This window comes from Apodemus sylvaticus, chromosome 6 (genome assembly GCF_947179515.1).
Source record: "Apodemus sylvaticus chromosome 6, mApoSyl1.1, whole genome shotgun sequence".
Lineage (NCBI taxonomy): Eukaryota > Metazoa > Chordata > Mammalia > Rodentia > Muridae > Apodemus > Apodemus sylvaticus.
In genome coordinates, this window is record NC_067477.1 from 90,544,643 (window position 1) to 90,564,839 (window position 20,197).

Genomic DNA, 20,197 nt, shown 5'->3' on the forward strand with positions numbered 1-20,197 from the left:
GTTGGCACAAACTCATTCAGGGAGCCCGGGGCTACAGCTCATTCCGGGTGTGTGGAAGATGTTGGGAGCCTTTATCGACTCGTTATGCCTGTGCCTCCTCTCAGGCCTGGGAAGGCATTGCAGTGTGGAGATGGGCCCTCCCTCAACCCCTGGTACCACAGGCAGGTGTCTACCTTCTGTTTCTCTTGTGCTGCTTTGGTTCCCCATGTCTTCTTCCCGTGTGCTTGGCCTGTCTGAATTGATCTTTCTAGACCAAGGCAGGTCTTCTGGCTTTAAGAAAAATGGTTCTCTTGGCATCAAGCAGATTCCCCTCCCTGCCCAGTGATGTCTGCAAAAGAGCAGAGGTGGAGAATCATGACGGGGTCATTGTGGGAGTCACTCCCGGGCTGCAGGGCCGGCTGCCCCTGCCAGCCACGCTTTCGTGCGGGTCATGACTTATTCTTCTAGAGCCAACAGATAGGACTGAGGAGAAAGGCCCGGAAAGCCTGGAGCTCTGCGAAGTTCCTGCCAGCCTTTCTCCACTTAGCAAGTGGGGTAAAGGCAGATTTGACAGACAGGAGTGTGAGGACAGATGGTATTTGTGCGGTGGGTTATGTGTCTGATGTGAACTTGAGGCTGTCTGATCTCTTCCACCGCTTCATTTGACAGAGATCCACACGCCTGCGGGACAGGCCTGATGGAGTCTGGAGAGTCTCTGGTTTATTAGCAGACCCCTCATGGCCCATGTCACCCAGCCGCCTTCCTTCCAAGCCGTAGTAGCATTAAATCATGCCGATAAAAAGGATTTTAGCTCTTTTAACATACTCCTGGAGTAGGAATTCTACTTGGCTCTTGGAGATATTCTGAGGGGTTGGAGAAAGGCTGCCACCAGAAAATCATTTCTAATTGGAATCCTTTAAGTCGAAGAAATATTAGGGACGGTCCAGCAGGCAGGTTTAAGAATCAGGTGGTCACTGCGAATCGGTATAAAGAACAGCCACGGAATCCTGTCCTGCTATGACAGATATAGTAGGCACTACATACACCCTGGTGAATGGGTAAATCCCCCTTTACCCTGCTTTTGAGGCATCTGGGAAGATGTTCAAGAAGTCAGCTTGTAAATACCTTTAGCAAACCAAAAAGGAAGATATCTAACCACCGGACCTGTAAGTAAGAACATCTGCTGGGCGATCTAATATTCTCTTATGGCAGAGAAGTGAAAAATGCAATGCCGTGCACCATCCCTCTCTGCATGGTCTGGACGCTCTCCCTCACAACCCAGCCTCAGTAACCTGAGAGAAGCGGCCAGCCCACGTGGCTGCTGGGGTGGGGCGTGGGGGTGAGCGATCCTGGCAGCAGAGTGGTTGTCAGGATGCACAATATGTGGAAAGCTCGCCAAACGCCCTCTGTTGGCCAAGAAGGGTATGACATACATCTTAACCAGTCATGGACCATGGGCTACAAAGCTTAGCTTCTTAACTCCACTGCAGAGGTCATAAAGGATGAGATCCCTCCCCCCCCCCCCCCCCCGCCCCGAGACAAGTTAGAGGTGTGTGGGTGAACACGGGAGTTTGGATAAACTGACTTTGATGAACTGTTGAAAGGGGTCAGAAGCAGGGGCTGGGGAGAATACTCAGTTGGTAAAGTGCTTGCCCTGCATGCCAGAGGGTCTAAGTTTGAGATCTAGCATGCACATAGAAGGTTGGGTGTGGTGGAACACGCCTGTGAGCCCACTACAGGACAACTTGGAACAGGATCTGTGGGGCTCACTAGCCAACCAGCATAGTCTACTTGGTGAGCCTCTGGTCAAAAAGAGACCTTGTCTCAAGACAAAACGAAAATAGGTGGATGCCACCTGATAACCCCTGACATTGGCCTCCACACACACACACACACACACACACACACACACACACACACACACCATAAACAGCCTCCATATGCACAAAATGATCAGAAGCAAATAACACACACATTAGGGAGGAAAAGAGGGGTTGAGCTAAGGGTCTGTGTTTTGTCAATTAATGTTCTGGCAGATCCTCCACTCACCGTGGAGGCAGCCTGCCCCTGAATCCTGCCTTGCCTACGGCTGGATGCTTTCGGGTGAGGGCGTAATGCATGCAGCTTCCTGGCTTTAGGGTCTCAGCAAGCTCCTAAAGATGTCTGTCCTTCTGAATGGGCAACAAGGCGTGGGCTTAGCTGGTGAGCGAGCCTGGGTTTTAGCCCTTCCCTCCTTCCTGACAGACCCAACTAGCACACCTCGAGGGTTGAAGTGAAACAGAAGAGAGAGAACCACGCCATCCTCTCTCTCACGGCCCTCCTGGAGTGTAAGCCATGGCCGCCATCAGAAACCTTTTGTCTCTTGGGGATGGAAAGTGGATGGAGCTGGAGGCAGCAGACAGGTGGGAGCAGGTGGCCTTAAACTCTCCCAGAGAAGACCAATCCTGGGAGTCCAGTGGAGCTGGGGGACTGGGGGAAGGGAACAAGCCACGCATACTCAGAGACCCCCAGTCCAGGGCTCTGCATCCTGCCTCTCCATCCATCCCAAGTGTGGACGAGTCACTACAGCTTACATCTGGATGGGGCTTTCTGGAAGAGGAGTGAGCAGGAAGCCCAGCCTATCAACATAAGACAACTCCCGCAGTTCAGTTCAGCCGCATGGGGGCTCTGAGGTTCCAGGGCACCTTGTCTTATGGGGGAGGCTATCTGTACACCTCTGGACTGCTCAGCGGGACGAAGGAGGCCCTGTTCTCCGCAGTTTTCTCTTATTCTGGACTTCTAAGGGTGTGGAGCTTAGAAAGGGGTCCCCAGCCCCACTAAGAGACCGAGGGGTGCTAAGTATTTCTGGAGAGCCCTAGTAGCCTAGGGCTGTGGGAGAATCAGCAAGATGGAGAGCAGTCTGAATGTAGTAGGGTATCTGATGCTGCACAGGCTGCCCCGGGGTACAATGGGCTTTGGGCCCATTCAAGGGTTCACGCACAGCTCCAGACCCTAGCAAATGCTCAGTGCATTGGCCCATAACTAAGAACCACGGGCACACAATTTAGATGGCTGGTCATCAAGATTCATATCATTGCGGAAACAGCATGAAGACCACTGAAGGCGGGGCTAAGGTCTGGGGATTGGGTGGATTCCTGAAGAGAGAGACCCTGGCAACAGCTCAGAGCTGGCTATACTCAGCAGTAAGTGGGAACACTTCCCTTTCTGGCCACCAGGGGTCACTGGCTCCCACTAATGGAGCTGTAAGATGCCTGTGTACCAGGGCCACAGAATTAAAGTCACCTCAGGCCCTAGTGCCAATGTGGACCCAGGAGAGGGATGTGGATTGCTTAAAGAAAGAATGTCTTCCACGTCCCTGTCAGGGGGGAGGGGAATGAGAGCAGACACCTGAAATGACCCTGAGATCCCACATCCAGGCTCTCCCTTTAAGGAGTCACCCTGAACACAGCAAGGGAATGGCCAGGGTCTCTGTGACCAGCTGCTCCATTTACCTCAGAGGAGAACAAACACACTCAGAGCAAACACTCCCATTCATTCATTCCTTTTCATTCATATTCTTTCTGTCTCTGTATGCAAACAACCGAAAGCCACTGATGAGTCCTGAGCAGCACAGTGTGTGTGTGTGCATGTGTGTGTGTGTGTGTGTGTGTATGTGTGTGCAAGTGTGGGTGTGCCTGTGTGTGTGAGTGCATGTGTGTGAGTGTGTGTGCAAGTGTGTGTACATGTTTGAGTGTGTATGTGAGTGTGTGTGCCTGTGTGAGTGTGCAAGTGCATGTGTGCATGTGTGTGCATGTTTGAGTGTATATGTGAGTGTGCATGTGTGCATGTATGTGAGTGTGTATGTGTGTGCATGTGTGTGCATGCGTGTGCAAGTATGTGCCTGTGTGGGTGTGCAAGTGCATGTGTGCATGTATGTGTGTGTACAATGTGTGTACATGTTTGAGTATGTGAGTGTGCATATGTGTACAAGTGTGCCTATGTGAGTGTGCAAGTGCATGTGTGTACATGTGTATGTTTGTGAGTGTGAGTGTGTGCAAGTGTGTGTGCAAGTGTGTGCCTGTGTTAGTGTGCAAGTACATGGGTGCATGTGTGCACGTGTGTGTGCATTTTTGAATGTGCATGCGAGTTGCGAGTGTATATGAGTGGGGGAGGGGGAGGCGGAGGGCATGTACTGGAAAGGCAAAGATTTCACAGCCTGCATGGATGCCCTGATATGACTCGCTGTGGCTTCTGGGAATCAACCCCCAATTCATGCTTGCACCAGGCTAGAAGAGCTAAGGCCCAACTCTCTCCCACAGGCATCTGGCTGGGTGCTCTCCATAAAGCCCCGGGAAGACATCCAGGACACATGAACTCCCACATGTCCCCTCTCTCCCAGAAGACTCACCTCCCATTTCCAAGCATTTTGGGAGGGGCCATCTGGAAAGAGGGAGCCATTCCCTCTCCCCTCCCCCCCCTGCCGAGCTGTAGGGTGTGCACAGGGAGGCCAGGAGCCTGCTGATTTTTCTTCTGCTTTGGCTCATTTTCCTTCTGGAACAGCAGGCTCATCTCCTGCATTTTTAATAGTGAAGCATATTTAGCATTCAACACACACTTGCAGGTTGATAAGGCCCAAGGAGAAGGCAACACGCTGTCCATGGGAGGAAAACCTCTCCCCAACTCTTCCCTGCTTCCTTCCCACATCAGCCCACATCAGTGGATTCTCGTTTTCTATCAACTCGCCAGGGCTGGCTGTGGTGGGAAGGGACAGCAGCTGAGAAAGTTATGAGAGCCTGGTTCCTGGCAGAGCAGAGATTCACAGTAAAGGATAAAATGGTCAATGTGGCTCAAAAGACCAAGTAACCATAGTTTCCTCTTTCTTTCTTGAGATGGGGTCTTGCTCAGGCTCAAGTCGTCTTCCCCGTCAGCATCCTGAACACTGGGACGACGGGTTCCCGTGCTGGGACTGTGGCTATGCTCCCAGTTGCCTTCTGCTCAGGAACTAAATCATGTGCCCACCTCCCTGTGACACTGTGGACTACAGGGACATTAGCCAGGGACTTTGTTGCTTCTGGCTTCCTCAGGGTGATCTCTAACAGGCAGGTAACCTAGAGGAAAGGGATCAGGGGGCTTCAGGTGAAGGGTTAACAGACTGCTATGTGAATTCTCAGGCAGTTCAGAGGAGACAGATTTCATGGCACCGGGACGCCATCTTCCTCTTTCTCTCCATTTTCTTCTTCTTTCTTTTTGGTACTGCTGGTGACCGAAGCCTCATGCATGTTGGGCACATTTTCGCTGAGCTCCTCCCCTAATGCATTTCGGGGACAGAGTCTGCTAAGTTGTCCAGTGTTGCTCTGACCTCACCCTGGAGCCCTGGCAGGCCTTGAACTTTTGATCCTCTTGCCCTGGACTCACAAGGAGCTGAACTTTCAGGCCTGTACTGCCAGACCTGGCTGCCCCTGCCCATGTCTTCCCCTGACCATGTGTGTGAGCACATACATACATGGCACAGGTTGTTTGTAAGGAGGTCTGCCTGCAACTTCGTGAAGCTAGTTCTGAGGACGGAGCTCGGGTCACCAAACTTGAGGTGAGCATTTCACCTGGTAGGCCATCTCACCAGCCTTCCCCTTTTCTTCTTTTTAAAATTTTCTATGCTAAATTTGACTATTGACTTTTGAGACAGGGACTCACTACGCAGCCCTGGCTGGCCTGAAACTCGCTCTACAGACGCAGATAGCCTGTGCTTCCAAAGCACTGGGTCTAAACGCATGGGCTGCCAAGTCCAGCCTTCTCCCTACTAAGCCGAAGAAAGGGCAAAAACCATACAACTGCAGACTATATGACTTCCTGTGAAAATACACAGAGATCGGCCTGAGTCGGAGGTGCTGTTTATAACCACGCATTCAAACCTGAGCTACTTGTGAAAGTAGATCCTGAAACCTGCTGTCAAATTCCATGTCAAGTCTGCCAACCCTGTAGGCAGGCAATCTTGTGTGCTTCTGTGGTCTTAAGGGTCAATTTGGAAAGGGCCTTTGGCTGGGTATTTTCTATAGGTCTCCCTGCTGTCCCCGCTACAGGTCCAGAACATCAGGCTAACACAATTAAGAACCGTGTGTTCCTTCCACTCCACACGACCAGCCAAGGCACTTGCAAATCCAAGACCCACAGGTCACCACTTGGGGTCACTCAGAAACACTCAAGGGCTGAGCTCTCTGATGGCAGCCACTGGTGACTACTTAGCTCGTGCAGTGTGACGACTGCTCTCTTCAAGCTGGGAATGCAATTCTAAATATTGAAATTCACAACAGTTTCAAGACAAGAAATTCGATTCAGTTTAAGTGTGTTTGGGACCTCTTGTGACTCTGCCAGACAGTTCCTAGCTCTTAATGACATCTAGCAATGGGACACATATTCCTGTAAACTTAGATGTGCCATAAAGGTAAAAGATCAGCAGGACTTCAACAACTAGGGTGGGAAGAGGTGGGCGTGAGTACAGGAACTGTGAACTAGCTTACTACGTCTATGTTGAAATGATAATATCGTGGCTGAATCGGGTTAAAGAAAATATATTGCAGAAAACTAATATAGTTTTTTTTTCAAGGTGACTGATACTTTAAAATGAGACATGGGGCACACGCTGTATTGCCACTGGATACTGCCAGTGCAAACACTTCTAGACAGAAGGTCACTGCCTTTGGGAAATCACACGTTCTCCCTTCAACGGACCCATCTGGTTCTGTGTGACATCCAGTTCAAGAAGTGTTAGTCACAGTGGTCCCTTGTTTGCACAACTGCTAATAGGCCACCATGCTAGGGGGAACCACCGTAACCCCTGAGCCGGAGGAATGAGGAAAATGGAACGTATGGCGAGACAGAGAGCATCATGGGAGAGCACATCACAGGCAAAGACGATAAGCCACGGACTGAGAGCCGACGACAGCGTATCGGTTGCTGGCCAGGAGGAAGTGGGTGAGAAGGGACTAAGGACAAAGAGAGCAGTGACTAGGTGATAAGAATGGCTCTGACCTGGACCACGGGGAGGGGACAGGATGCAGCAGGAAGAACAGTGGGCTGAGCAGGCCCTGCTTCGGAGGCTCCGTCCTCTGCCTGCCCTGTCTTTGGCCTTTCTTCTTTTCTTAACACATTCCTTTTTGGGGAGGCCCTGCCTGTACCCACAGTGTCAATGTCCGGTCTATGTGGACGACTCTCACGCTTCTGTTCCAGTTCTCTCTCTCTCTTGACCCCAAGGTCTAAACATTCAGTGCCCACCACCTATTTCTTTGTGGATATTTCTCAGACCCTTCCGAACACACAGATTCTGATGGAGCTGAGCCTCTTCCGTTTGAGGAAGTGGCAGAAACAGGGAGCCAGCCATTGGTGGATGGCCAATATCACCATCACCCTAACTCCTCCCTCACTGGCACTCACGGTGGTCCAGTGCTGTGTGCACCTGACGTCAACCGTGAGTCCTCTCCCACGGACGTGCCACCTCCGCAACGTGCCACCACCCTGAGCTCAGGTTTTTCCGGCACATCACTTGGACAACACAGAAACATCCTCACTCTTCTCAATGCTTCCAGAAGGTTCCCCCAGCCCTCCTGGACACTGCTGCCTGACAAGGAGACTTCAGAACTGAAAACTGCACTCTTATTTCTCGAGGTCATTTTTCTATGGTCCTGAATTTGCTGCACCCACTGGGACTTCCTGCTTCCATGGATTGAAAACCTACCTCTCCTCCCGTGCAAATGTTTCTGCCCGTTCTGAGCCCTTTCCCTACAACCTCCCTCCCACTATATATATATATATATATATACACACATATATATTAAATCACGTCTTGAGCACTGCTTCCTGTGTCCAGCTCATTGCTACAGACGTCTCTGACTTAGGATTTAACTCAGGATTTTTGAGTTCACGATGTGTACTCAGTGGCGACCTTATTTTCTTTACTTTTGGGGTGTCAGGGGCTGTACCCAGGCCCTCATGCCTGGGATGATCATACTCTCCCATCGAGCTGCCCCACCAGCCCAGAATTCACCTTTGAACCACGAGCATTCCCTAGGCTAGCTATCCATCCGTGTACAGTGTTCTTTGGCGGTCCTGGGCCATGGCTTCGGCTGCAGCAAGCAGACAGACCCACAGCCGACCACATATAAAGTAGGCTTCTTTTTCTCCCTAGAGACTGAGCCCGACAGAAGCTGCTCTCCGGGGTCTGAGGTGACTGCTCTTTTTCTTTTCATGTGTATGTACGCATGTGTGCATGACACATGTGTGTATTTGTGTGGGTGTGCGCACATGTTTGTGGGTACATTTAGGGGCTTGAGGTTCATGTTGAGTGTCTTCCTTGATTGCCTTCACCCTAGCCTTTGAGATGGACCTCCTGGGGAGTCAGGGGCTTGATGACTAGGCTAAACTGATTGGCCAATGAATTTTAGGGATCTGTCTACACACCCCTCCCCCCACCACTGAACACACACACACACACACACACACACTGCTTTAGCCAACTTTTATGTGAATTCTGGGAATGGGAATTAAGGTTCTCGTGTGTGTGTGTGTGTGTGTGTGTGTGTGTGTGTGTGTGTGTGTCAGACCTTTTACCAACAGAGTCATCTCCCTGGCCTGGCCTGGCTCTTTTTATTTTTTTGGTTTCAATGTGGATGATGGGCATCTGAACTCAGGTCTCCATGAGCATTTATTGAATTAGAGGCAAGAAAGGCAAGTTCAAAGCACTGTGTGGATTTGCTGTGTGACTCTGAGCTGGTTGCTTAGCACGTCAGATCTCATGCTTAAGCCTGAATAGCTTGTGATTCTCAATCACAGGCCTCCCAAGATTCCAGCTTCCTTCTTGTCTACTACCTGAAGAGTGATCCCAACCACCAAAATGAAGCGCCTCTGTAAGGTGGCCCCAAATTCCCTCTATTAATCCTGAATATGCATTAATACTGATTATATTAGCTGTCCCTGCTCTCTTCCCCTGGCATTGGAACATGCCTCTGTCTTCACTCAGTATTTAATGGACACCTACACTAATAATTATGTGCCCTCTATCATAGTAACCAAGGGTGCACAGGGCACACCAGTGCTATACAGAGAGCTTTGCACAATGTTTTTAAATGCCTGCAGTCCACACAATGGTCTTCATCCTCTGGTGCACAACCTGTGCAACTATAAAGTATAGCCTTGGGAATCCACAGTTAAGCAAGATAAGATAGGACAAGGCACAGAAAGGCATCCAGCCCAGGCAGATGACTCAAAGAAGGCCTACCAGGTGAAGTCACAGTTCAGCCAGTCCTCGGTTTATCGTGGGGCAATGCAATTTTCAGTTTGCTACCTTTTTATTTTATTTTATTTTATTTTATTTTATTTTATTTTATTTTATTTTATTTTATTTTGGTTTTTTGGATTTGTTTTTTTCGAGACAGGGTTTCTCTGTATAGCCCTGGCTGTCCTAGAACTCACTCTGAAGACCAGGCTAGCCTAGAACTCAGAAATCCGCCTGCCTCTGCCTCCCAGAGTGCTGGGATTACAGGCGTGCGCCACCACCGCCTGGCTCAATTTGCTACTTATAGAGAAAGTTCTGAAAGCCAACGTGCATTTTAAAAACTTCTTTGTAAATTTTATTTTATGTGGGTGGGTGTTTTGCCTACATGTGCGTTTGTGCCTGGCACCCTCAGAAGCCAGAAGGGGGCATCAAGGTCCTGGCATTACAGACAGTTGTTAGCTGCTATGTGGGTGCTGGGAATTGAACCAGGGTCCTCTGGGGAAGAAGCCAGTGTTTTTAACTGCTAAGCCAATCTCTCTAGTTCCCAGCACACATTTAATATACCTACCTAGGGGGTCGGGGCGGTGGCTCAGTGAGTAAATTGCCCACTGTGAGCTTACTCATGGGGCATTCGAGGTCATTGTGATTTAGAATTCAGGTGTAATATGGGACAAGAGGTGCTAAGTGACTGAAGGACACACAAAAAGTCCATGGCAGAGCTTGGCTTTCGATTTTCTTGCCTCAAATTCGGTGCCTGCTCCCTTCCATGCTGTTCCCCAGAGCGCTCATAACCATTGGGCAACCTGCCCACCATCGCCCCCTGCTGGCGAGTACATTTATTGCCACCACTGTGGTTGTCATGGTCCATCGACATGGTAACCAGTTTCTTCTGCTTTTCAAGGAAAACTAAAAGCCAGCGGCTCTCAATGAACTCTTCAGGCCTTTGGTGGGTGCTAGAGAGGCGCTGCTGAAGCACCCCTCGGCGTGGACTAAGAAGCTGCTGGGCTTGCAGTCTGTCCCATGTGCACGAAGGCCACGTGCAGTTTGCTCGTGCCACGTGAGCTAGTCTAATAACTGCGGTACACTCACGCTGTCAGCTCTGCTCCTCCCAGCAACACATCTGGCCAGTTGCTTCAACAGCACTTTATGCCCCTCGCTGAAGGTGCCTGGCCCATGGCGGATCTTCCTGTGCTGAGCGGGCTGACCCTGCAGAGTGCAGAAACTGATCTAACTCAGGGCTTTCTCTGACAGTGGCCTCTTGGGAGAACGGAGAGCCACGAGTCCGTGCGACCCCTCAGCTGCCCTTTCATGAGGTGACCTCACTTTATAACAGTCTCATTCGGGAATCGTCGCCTTCCTTACATTTGTCTATAGGTCATTCCCAGCCTCTTTATTTGCTTCTCTAGTGTTGGGGACCTCACTCACGCTAGGTAAATGCTTTCACAACCGAGCAACACCCCTTAGCCTGAATAAGCTACTTCACCATTTCCCATTTCCATGGTTCCCTCTGAATCTGTGGCTTTTTAATTTTCACACGGTGTTTCACTACACAGTCTAGGAGAGCCCCTAAACACGGGGTCTCACTACACAGTCTAGGAGAGCCCTTAAACCCCAAGTATTCCTCTACCCTCAGCCTCCCAAATGCTGTGACCGCACATCTGCACCACCAGGCCTATCTCTGAAGAGCCACTTCTCTGTGAAGGATAACCCGGCTGGGTGACCTCCTTAGCCTTAATCCCAAGTTATGAGGTTTTGGCACAGATGGAAGTGTATTCATAATGGTAACTATCCTTAATACATGTGTTGTGCATGTATTCTGACCCATGTGTTGAACTTGCTGCCACTCGAAGGAGCTACTGGGTCCTCACAGAGTCCCATGAAAGCAGAGCTATTCTATGATCAGATCCATTTTACAGTACTGCAAACCGAGGCACAGCAAGATCAAAGGATTTTCCCAAGGTCATCCGGCACAGGGACCTGTACACAAGGAATAATTCCTCAGCAGTCGAGTCCTTGGCTCTCTGGGGGCATTGAGAAGAGGGCCTGGGAGATCCTCACTGCTACAAGCTGATCAGGGGTCCCTAACTGTCACCCTCCGACCAGGGCTTTCCAAAGCAAAGTTCCATCATACAAGCTAGATCTACGCTCCAGCTGCCCACAGAGAGCACAGCGAGTGTGCGCGAAGCAGAATTGCTTGCAGCCAAGTCCCTGGTCCAACCTCTCCCACTATCACCTGAGGCTCTTTCATTGATCTGGCCTAATTAGCTCTTTACCAGTCATCATAATTTCCAGCACACAGTGCCTGCCCCATTGATGGGTGATTGTATTCCACAGCCTTCCTGGGTAGAACGTTAAGTGCAATTAACTACCATTAATTAATGAACACCATTTCTCTTTAAACATATAAATTAGACACACTCTGCACTTGTCCCTTCTCTGTCTTCAGGAGGTCTGGAAGATGAAGTGGTGACAAGCTAGTCCCAAGTCCCTGCTATTCTCAGTATGATTTTCTACTTGCCAGGCCCATGGGGAACCATTATGTGCCTTTTTGGTAAAGACTCCCCATCAAAGGGGTGACATTCCCTTTCTCTCTGCCCTACAGTTAGTTAGAAGACACCCAGTGTCCTTGGAGGATGGGGAGCAGAAGCCCTGTGGGGGAGGGAGACTGATCCCTGTGGGGGAGGGCTGGGACACCATCATGGCTTCCTTCTCTTCTCCCTCCATAGACTGACAGACTGTGCTGTGATTGCTTACACCGGTGTTTCTCTTCATTGGGGCAGAAAATTGAGAGGCAAACATAGAACTGAGGAGTTTTACCCTGTTTTCTTTTCCTTAGACAGATACAGCTCAGTTCTCAAATGTACATCCATTCTTAGTTGGGACATGCAGCCCTTTTAAGGCCCTGTGCTCCCTCTAGTTCCTAGAGACTAGTAGCTGGCCTCCTCATGCCATCAATCTGGGTTCCTGCCTCAGTACCCCCAGATTTCTGAACTTCACACCAAGAGTCAAAGTGGGAGTGGGGAGGGAAGGGAGAGTCGCAGCGCCTGGACTCACCATGGTTTATCCCTTGGTCCCTTTGCAGAGAAGACTGTGTGCTGTGCGCTGCTGGAGGTAAGTAGATTGTCTTTGGGCGTTTTAAATGGCTTTGAGGTGCTGCTGACAGAGTTATGGCCGCTGAGACAGGCTTTCGTCTTTGCCTGTGCTAGTGATGTCCGGGAATTGGAGGCTGGAGACGCTGGAGAGGGAGAAGGCCTGCACGTTGAACTGTGTCTTCTCTCTACAGGGGAGAAAGAACAGAATTCAGCACAGTCTCCATGGCCAGCGGGCCCCACGTTCACACACACACACACACACACACACACACACACACACACACACACCCGTGAGTACCACGGGCACGAAGCAGGCCTCAGCTGGCAGGGTGGGCACCTCCACAGCCTCTGACGTCTGCTCCGATGTTGGCTTCGGTGCCAACTTACAATGACCGCAGTCGGGACTTCTGTATCAAATGGCATGCTAAGCTAACCCTGGGATTCTCGAGGGAGGTATTTCTATCCTTCTGCAAAACCACTTCCACGGGAGTAGCAGGTGTCACCTGACACAGTGGATCAACCACAAAACCAACTCGATCCCCAGACGGCAACTCGGGTCTCCAGGGGCAGTGGGCAGGGCAATACTGTTAGCATAAATTTGCCAGCATAGGAGCAGCATGGGAGTCAGTGGTAAGCATGGCGGGTGGGTCTTTGAGAGTCATTAAAGACCAAGAGTGGCTCAGCAGGGGGCAATATCCCAGCCAGGGCCTCCTTAAGCTCACATACAGATGCATGGATCTGGGAGGGCGGGCACAGTTTCCTGTGTCTCTACAGGACGTACTAGAGGTCTGAGCCTAGACCTCATTTGTTCACACCCTGCCAGCTCCCATCTTGGGCCAACAGAAAGAAAGCGGACTTGACCAGAGCAGTAGATTCAAGAAGCTAGGTTCTGATACACACCCTGAAGATGGTCATTCACAGTTTGGGAGTAATGGGTTTGATAAAAGTTAAGGACTCTAGAAGAGTACATTTCCATGAGTCTGAAAGCTACACACTTCCTGGAAAGAAATATCAAACTCTGACAGGATGCTTCTAAAATCCTGAATCCGCCCCCCCCCCCCCCCGCCCCCCGTCTGCTTCTCTGGTGCCTACAAATAATTAGCTGATTACTATTTGCTGAAGAAATGAATGACATGGCAGTAATAGTCCTGTTGGGAAGAATTAGAAATCTATTAGTCAGTAGTGATGGTGATGATGAAGGTGGAGGAGTGGAGAGATGGTAGATTACATTCTCTCTCCAGCCGAGAGCTGCCACGGGTTTTCATTTGGGTGAAATACCTCTGGCTGCTGTAATAGGAAAATGACAGGACAGAAAAAAAAAAGCCAGAGTGTCCTTAGAAGGCCGGTTGGGATTTCTCTACCACCCTCATCCCAATGGACTGTCCGAGTCTCTCAGAGTTAACGCTTCGGAATGGGTGCTATAGTATTTGAGGATGTTTTATCAGACCGGGTGTTTTAGCATTTACATTCTATCTCAGAAGAATGATTCGGTGGGGCAATTGTTCTCGGCTGGACTCAGAGTGAGCCCTGCATGCATGCCTTATTCCCAGAAGCTATCACTGAAGGTTTTCAAAACCAAGATCTGTCCTGAAGCTGTAGAGAGAGCACAGGGTTGGGAGGCAGCACACCCTGGGTCCTCACACCCTTATGGTAGGTTTAAGTGAGTTCTCTCAGTGCAGAGCTCTTCCTTGGCTTCCTATAAATGAGGTGGGTCCCTAGATGGATTCTCAGGCCTCCTTCCACCTTGACTATGAATACAATGTGTCCTAATATCTGCTTCTCATATGTCACAGCTCCTAGATGTTACAGGAATGCTTACAGACGGAGTATTGAAACATCTCACGGGAGTAGGCTCTTCCTTGGAAGAACTCACTGTCTATAAAATTGTACAGCCTTTAAAACTCCCTTATGAGAGTGGCCAGGCATGTCTACCCTCCACAGATGACTGGTTATTGGAAGCTCAGAGAGAACAGGTGATTGCCAAGGTCAGGATTAATGGCTGCTTGAGGAATAGGGCCTTGGCCATGGGCCCAGCTGCCTCTCAGGAAGGAAATGGCGTGTGCTGTGAGCAAGAGTGGAGAACATAGAGTCACTAAAGGTTAGGGGTGGGTAATACAAGGGATCTAGGCTCGTCTCCTCTGCAAGGCACACAGGGAGGGCCTGGTTTGTGGCCACGATGGAACCAGAACCCAGCACTCTTCCTTTAAGTCCTCTTGCTGAGAGCTTGGTGGCCTTCAGAAATACCCCTTTAAGCAGTCTTTCTTTCCGTCTGTCTATCTGTCTGTCTTTTCTTTTCTTCTCTTTTCTTTTTCTCTTTTTGCTTTCTGACACAGGGTTTTGTAAAATAAGATTTTTTTAGGGGCTGGAGAGATGGCTCAGTGATTAAGAGCACTGACTGCTCTTCTAAAGGTCCTGAGTTCAATTCCCAGCAACCACATGGTGGCTCACAATCATCTATCATGGGATCTGATGCCCTCTTCTGGTGTGTCTGAAGATGAGCTACAGTGTGTTCATATACATAAAATAAATAAATTAATCTTTTAAAAAGTAAAATAAAATAAGATTTTTATTTCTCCCATAGCTCTTCCATGATTTCCTCTGACCTTCATTCACTGACTTATTCAAAGCCAGTGAGGAGTGGCACATACAGAAACATCACTCCTTAGCCTTGGATTACTGAATAGCAAAATCCTTATTCTTCTAAATTCATGTTTAAAAACTGTAGAGGTAGCGGCAAAGGGATGAATGGTAATAACACATAAAGACACACATACATGAACATGTTGTATGATGCCTGTTATACTTTGTATAACCTAATACAATTAATGAAAAGTTAATAAAAAATGAAGTAATGACAAGAAATTGTCATTAATATGAAAGAATGGGGGGGATGGTGATTCTGAAATCACCTTCATTGATAAGTTGTGGTCGTGGTTTGGCCCACATATATTATACTGTTAAAGTGGTATAAACATTAAATCAATGATTTTTCTTGGTTTTATGTTTTGATTTGTTTTCTCTTTGTAAGCAACCCTCCCATCTCCCTTTCTGGCTTGTTGAGGTAGGATGTTTTGGGTCCCAGGCTGGCCTTGAGTTTACTATGTAGCTATGGTAACCTTGAACTTCTGATCTTCCAACCTCAACCTCCCACGTGCTGAAATTATAGGCCTGAGCCACAACACTTAATTTATGTGGTCCGGAAGATTAAACCCAAAGCTTTGTACCTGCCAGGCAAGAACTCTACCTACTAACTTGCATTTCCAGCCCCCATAAGTCCTTCTTAAATATCCAATTGAAGGAACAAGTTGCATAGAAGAGGTCTGAAGATCAAGTTCTGCGATTTGTTAAATGTGTGATTTTCTATTGATGTAAGTTGGCAAAAGGAAAAACAATCACTCTTTTACAGTAGCCCATGGAGGGGTCAGCATCTCAGTCCCCTAAGCGGGAGGAGCAAGTGCGACCCCTATGGGGGCGGGTGGGAAAAGCCACAAAAGCATTTAAGATGGCAGGACCAGAGCTCAACATCCATCCAGGCTTCACTGCATTGGCGATCTGCAAGAACACTTTTGCAAATGTGTGGAACTGCTGTCCCAGGCAGGGCAGGATGAGCAGGAAGACCCTCACTGGCATCCATCTGTGGCTCTCTAGCATACAAAGACCTGCTCAGAGAAGCCTTACAGACTTGTGTCTTTGGATGAAGTGTGGGGATGGTGATCAAAGACAGCAGGGTCTTTGTTACTCACAAAACGACACTCACTGTTCTACAGGTAGCCTTCTGTGGGCAAAGCTTCCAATGTGTTTTGGTCAAGTGCCTGCCTCAGGTTGACCCCGACCCCTATCATGATTCTAGTTCGACTTGCCCTGCTCAGAAAGACATGGCAGGGCAGTCTATTTCTCATTCACTGTGGGAATATTTTACAGACTTAAGCAATGTTTGAGAGAAGGATCCTTTCCCCCAGAACTTCTCAGGCTTTGTGAATGTACACAGCTGTATTAATGAAACTGTAATCAACTGATATTTCGGGCTATTCTTCAACTAGCATTGTTTTACTCGTGTATGCAGAGCTAATTCCCACATGCTGCCGAGCTCAGTCATTAACATATTGCAGAACATTTAGCTACTCTCTTCCTGTCTGTCATTCTAAAAAAGTAGCACTTAAAGGGATGTAGGACCTTTTCTTGAGGTGATACAGCATCCCCAGTCTGAAAGCCTGCATCAGTTGACATCTCCTGCTACATACTTATTTCCAGACAATAAGCTAAAATGCTCTAAGTGCCTAGTATTTTCCTGCTCAAGAGAAATCAGAATTTTACTCTGAGACCACCCACACAGATTTAAATAGCCAACACATTAATAACGACCTTCACAGACAATCTGGGACTAGTCCCACCACTTCTCTTTTGGCCACTTATTAACTTCTTTTATTTACTATGCTTATTATCAGTTGTATATGAAGAAGTAGCTGCATGCCCAGAACTCTACTACATAGATTTACTTTTTTATAGCACTTAGGTAGAGTATTTCCATTCTATAGCTGAGGAATCTGAGGCTCAGAAAGACAGTGAGTTGCCCAAGGTATGAGGGTTTGAGTAACAATGTCTCCCACTGACGCCTGTATTTGGATACTTGGCCCTAGTTGGCAGAACTGTTTGGGAAGGATTAGAAAGATCATTGCTGGGAAAGGTATGTCACTGCAGGTGGGTTTCAAGGTTTAAAAAATCTCAAGGAATTCCCATTCTCTCTCTCTCTCTCTCTCTCTCTCTCTCTCTCTCTCTCTCTCTCTCTCTCTCTCTCTCCCTCCCTCCCTCCCTCCTCTCTCCCTCCCTCCTTTTCTCCTTCCCTCCCCCCTCTCTCTCACATACACCCTCCCCCCTTCTACTTGTAGATCAATATGGAAACTCTCAGATGTTCTTGCTTGGCAATCATGGACTCTAACACACTGAAATTGTACGCCCAAAATTAAACATTTTCTTTGTACGTTGCCTTGGTCGTATCACAACAGTAGAAAAATAATTAAACACGAAGTCATAAAGCCAGGCAATGTACATTGATCTGGGGATGTCTTTAGGACCCGAGCCTTTCATTTTTTTAAAAGGATTAAATCAATTTTTATTTAAAAAACATGGGTTGGCCAGTGTGGTGATCCAGAGGCAAAGGAGGTAGCAGATCTCTGTGAACTGAAGGCAAACCAGCCAGGATTACATAGTGAGACCCCAGCTTTTAAAGGGGGTACGGGGTATAGAGATGGCTCAGCAGTTCAGAGCACTTATTATTTTCACAGAAGACCTAGGTTGGAGCCTCAGCACCCACATGGTGGCTCACAACCATCTGTAACTTCAGTTCCTGGGAGTCTGGTGCCCTCTTCTGACCTCTGAAGGCACCAGGTATGCACGTGATGTGCATTCATACACACAGACAAAACACATAAAATAGAAAGAATGAATGTAACAATCTAAAACAAAACAACAACAAAAAAGTCCAGAGGTGCTAGAGAAATAACTCAGAGACAGCGCTTCCTTGGCCTGCTGTGGGAGGAATAGGGCCTCGAAAGGGCCACTGTGTAAGAAGCACCCGATAATGCTACCTGGGTCTTCTGCTGTCTTCACCTTACAACGACTAACCCCACCCTTGGGACTCATCCCCACAGCCTCTTCCAACATCAGCATTTAACTCTTCTTTGCTTTTCTAAACCCTTTCAAACTGCAAGTCTAGTTCTTGGTGACCTCCCAGGAATGGATGCCACCTTTCCCAAGTGGCCTTCCCTCCTGATGGGGACTGCATTACATCTAGTGCTCCTTTGAGCCCATGACTTAATTTGGATTTCTTCAACTTTGATCTCAGAAGACACTGTAGACAAAGAAGCCTGGAATAGCTGACTGTGGAGTACAGATGCCTCCCTCTCACTCTGAACACTTCAGCAGGGGAACCACATCCCCTAGAGGGAGGGGGAAACATCAGCTTGAAACTGCTGCCCTGGAGCTGCAGGTCCCAGGGCCAAAGAAAGGAAAGCCTAAACAAACCCTTCTACCTTTCCCCGTTCTAGTCCCCAGGAAGTCTAGGTCACGCCCTCAGCAGCTGCTCTTTTCCAGCTTGCCACCACCACCACCCTCACCACCTCTACCACTACCATCATCACCTCCACCACCACCACCACCACCATCACCACCTCCACCACCACCATCATCACCTCCACCACCACCACCACCACCACCACCACCACCACCACCACCTCCACCACTACCACCATCATCATCACCTCCTCCACCACCACCACCACCACCATCACCACCTCTACCACTACTACCATCATCACCACCACCACCATCACCACCTCCACCACCACCATCGCCACCTCCACCACCACCACCACCACCATCACCACCTCCACCACCACCACCACCACCACCACCACCTCCATCACCACCACCATCATCACCTCCTCCACCACCACCACCACCACCACCACCACCACCACCACCATCACCACCATCACCACCACCACCACCACCATCTCCACCACTACCACCATTGCCACCACCACATAACTACATAAATTCCTTGAATGTCCAGGTGGTACTCTAGGGAGCCCTCAATGAGAATGAGAGCCCCACTGATTTTCTAGTTCTCTCCACTTCATTACAACTGGGAATCCTTCCTCCCATGCCATTACTGTCCAGGGAATATTTTTTTATCATAGCATCAATGTCCTCCATTTAATCCTGCAGGAAACTGTCTCAGGAATGACTGAGTTAGCTGCGTTCCTGATACTGCTTTCAGGGAATTTTTCAATATCTTTTTGTTTTGTTTTGTTTTTTTGGATTTGTTTTTGTCAAGACAGGGTTTCTCTGTATACTCCTGGCTGTCCTGGAACTCACTCTGTAGACCAGACTGGCCTCGAACTCAGAAATCCGCCTGCCTCTGCCTCCCAGAGTGCTGGGATTACAGGCGTGCACCACCACTGTCCGACCTCAATATCGTTTTTTTTAAGGAACCAACCTCGTCCTAATAGGCCTGGGACTCCACAGACACCCATGTGGCCTTCCATGGCTGAGGGAGCCAATGTGGGCAGGAGCCAGACTCTGTCTTGCTCATGTGACAGCTCAGTCTCCTTCAGCTGCAGCCACAGGGGCAGGCACTGAAAGGGCTATCACCTACAACCCATCTCACCACTGGATTTTACCTGCTTTGGCCACCGAGGTGAGAATATTTCTCATAAAGGACACTCAGTTCCAAAGGGGACTGGATGGGTTAGTGAGATGGCTCAGTGGGTAAGGATGCCCACTAACCTGAGTTTGATCTCTAGGACCTACACAGTATATAGAGAGAACTTATTCCTGCAGGTTGTCCTCTGATCTCCATATGAGCACTGTGACATGCACATAGCCACACACACGTACATAGATTAAAAAAAAAAAAACCTGTAAAACTGTAATCTAAGAGGAGACAGGCAGAACAGGGACCCTGGCTAAGAAGCATGCTAACCAAACCAGTTGGGAGGCAAGCATTCCCTGGGCTAGCAGCAGTGGAAACAGGAAGACTGAACTCGAGAACCGTGTCCATCGCCAGATCTGATGTTTCTTGGCTCTGTGACCTTTGGCAAACCACTGTACCTCTGAGTCTCAGTTTCCCCCTCTGTAGAACTGAAATATTAAGAGAAGGACTCCTAAATTCTGAGAATTAAATGGTACGAGGTAAGTCAAGTGTATGGCAGAGTTCTGAGCACACAGAAATGTACTATTATTAATAGTAAGCGACCACAGCTAGAGTTTGGGTGGAGTCCTTGTAATCAATGAGGAGCATTGAATATGGCACCATCATAACTGGAGGGAGAATTTTGCATCTACCTACCTAAGTGAGGAGAGAAGGAAGGCACAGAGGACT

General features: G+C 48.8%; 1 protein-coding gene across 12 annotated transcripts in view; it reads right to left on the reverse strand.

Moving 5' to 3' along the window:
* Atxn7l1 (ataxin 7 like 1) overlaps positions 1-20,197 on the reverse strand; it is a 228,677-nt gene that overhangs the window by 38,099 nt on the left and 170,381 nt on the right. For all 12 annotated transcript variants that reach the window (XM_052185972.1, XM_052185967.1, XM_052185966.1 and 9 more), the window contains one exon: positions 12,278-12,500. In XM_052185972.1, the coding sequence (XP_052041932.1) occupies positions 12,278-12,500 (223 nt within the window). The remainder of the gene's footprint in view (positions 1-12,277; positions 12,501-20,197) is intronic.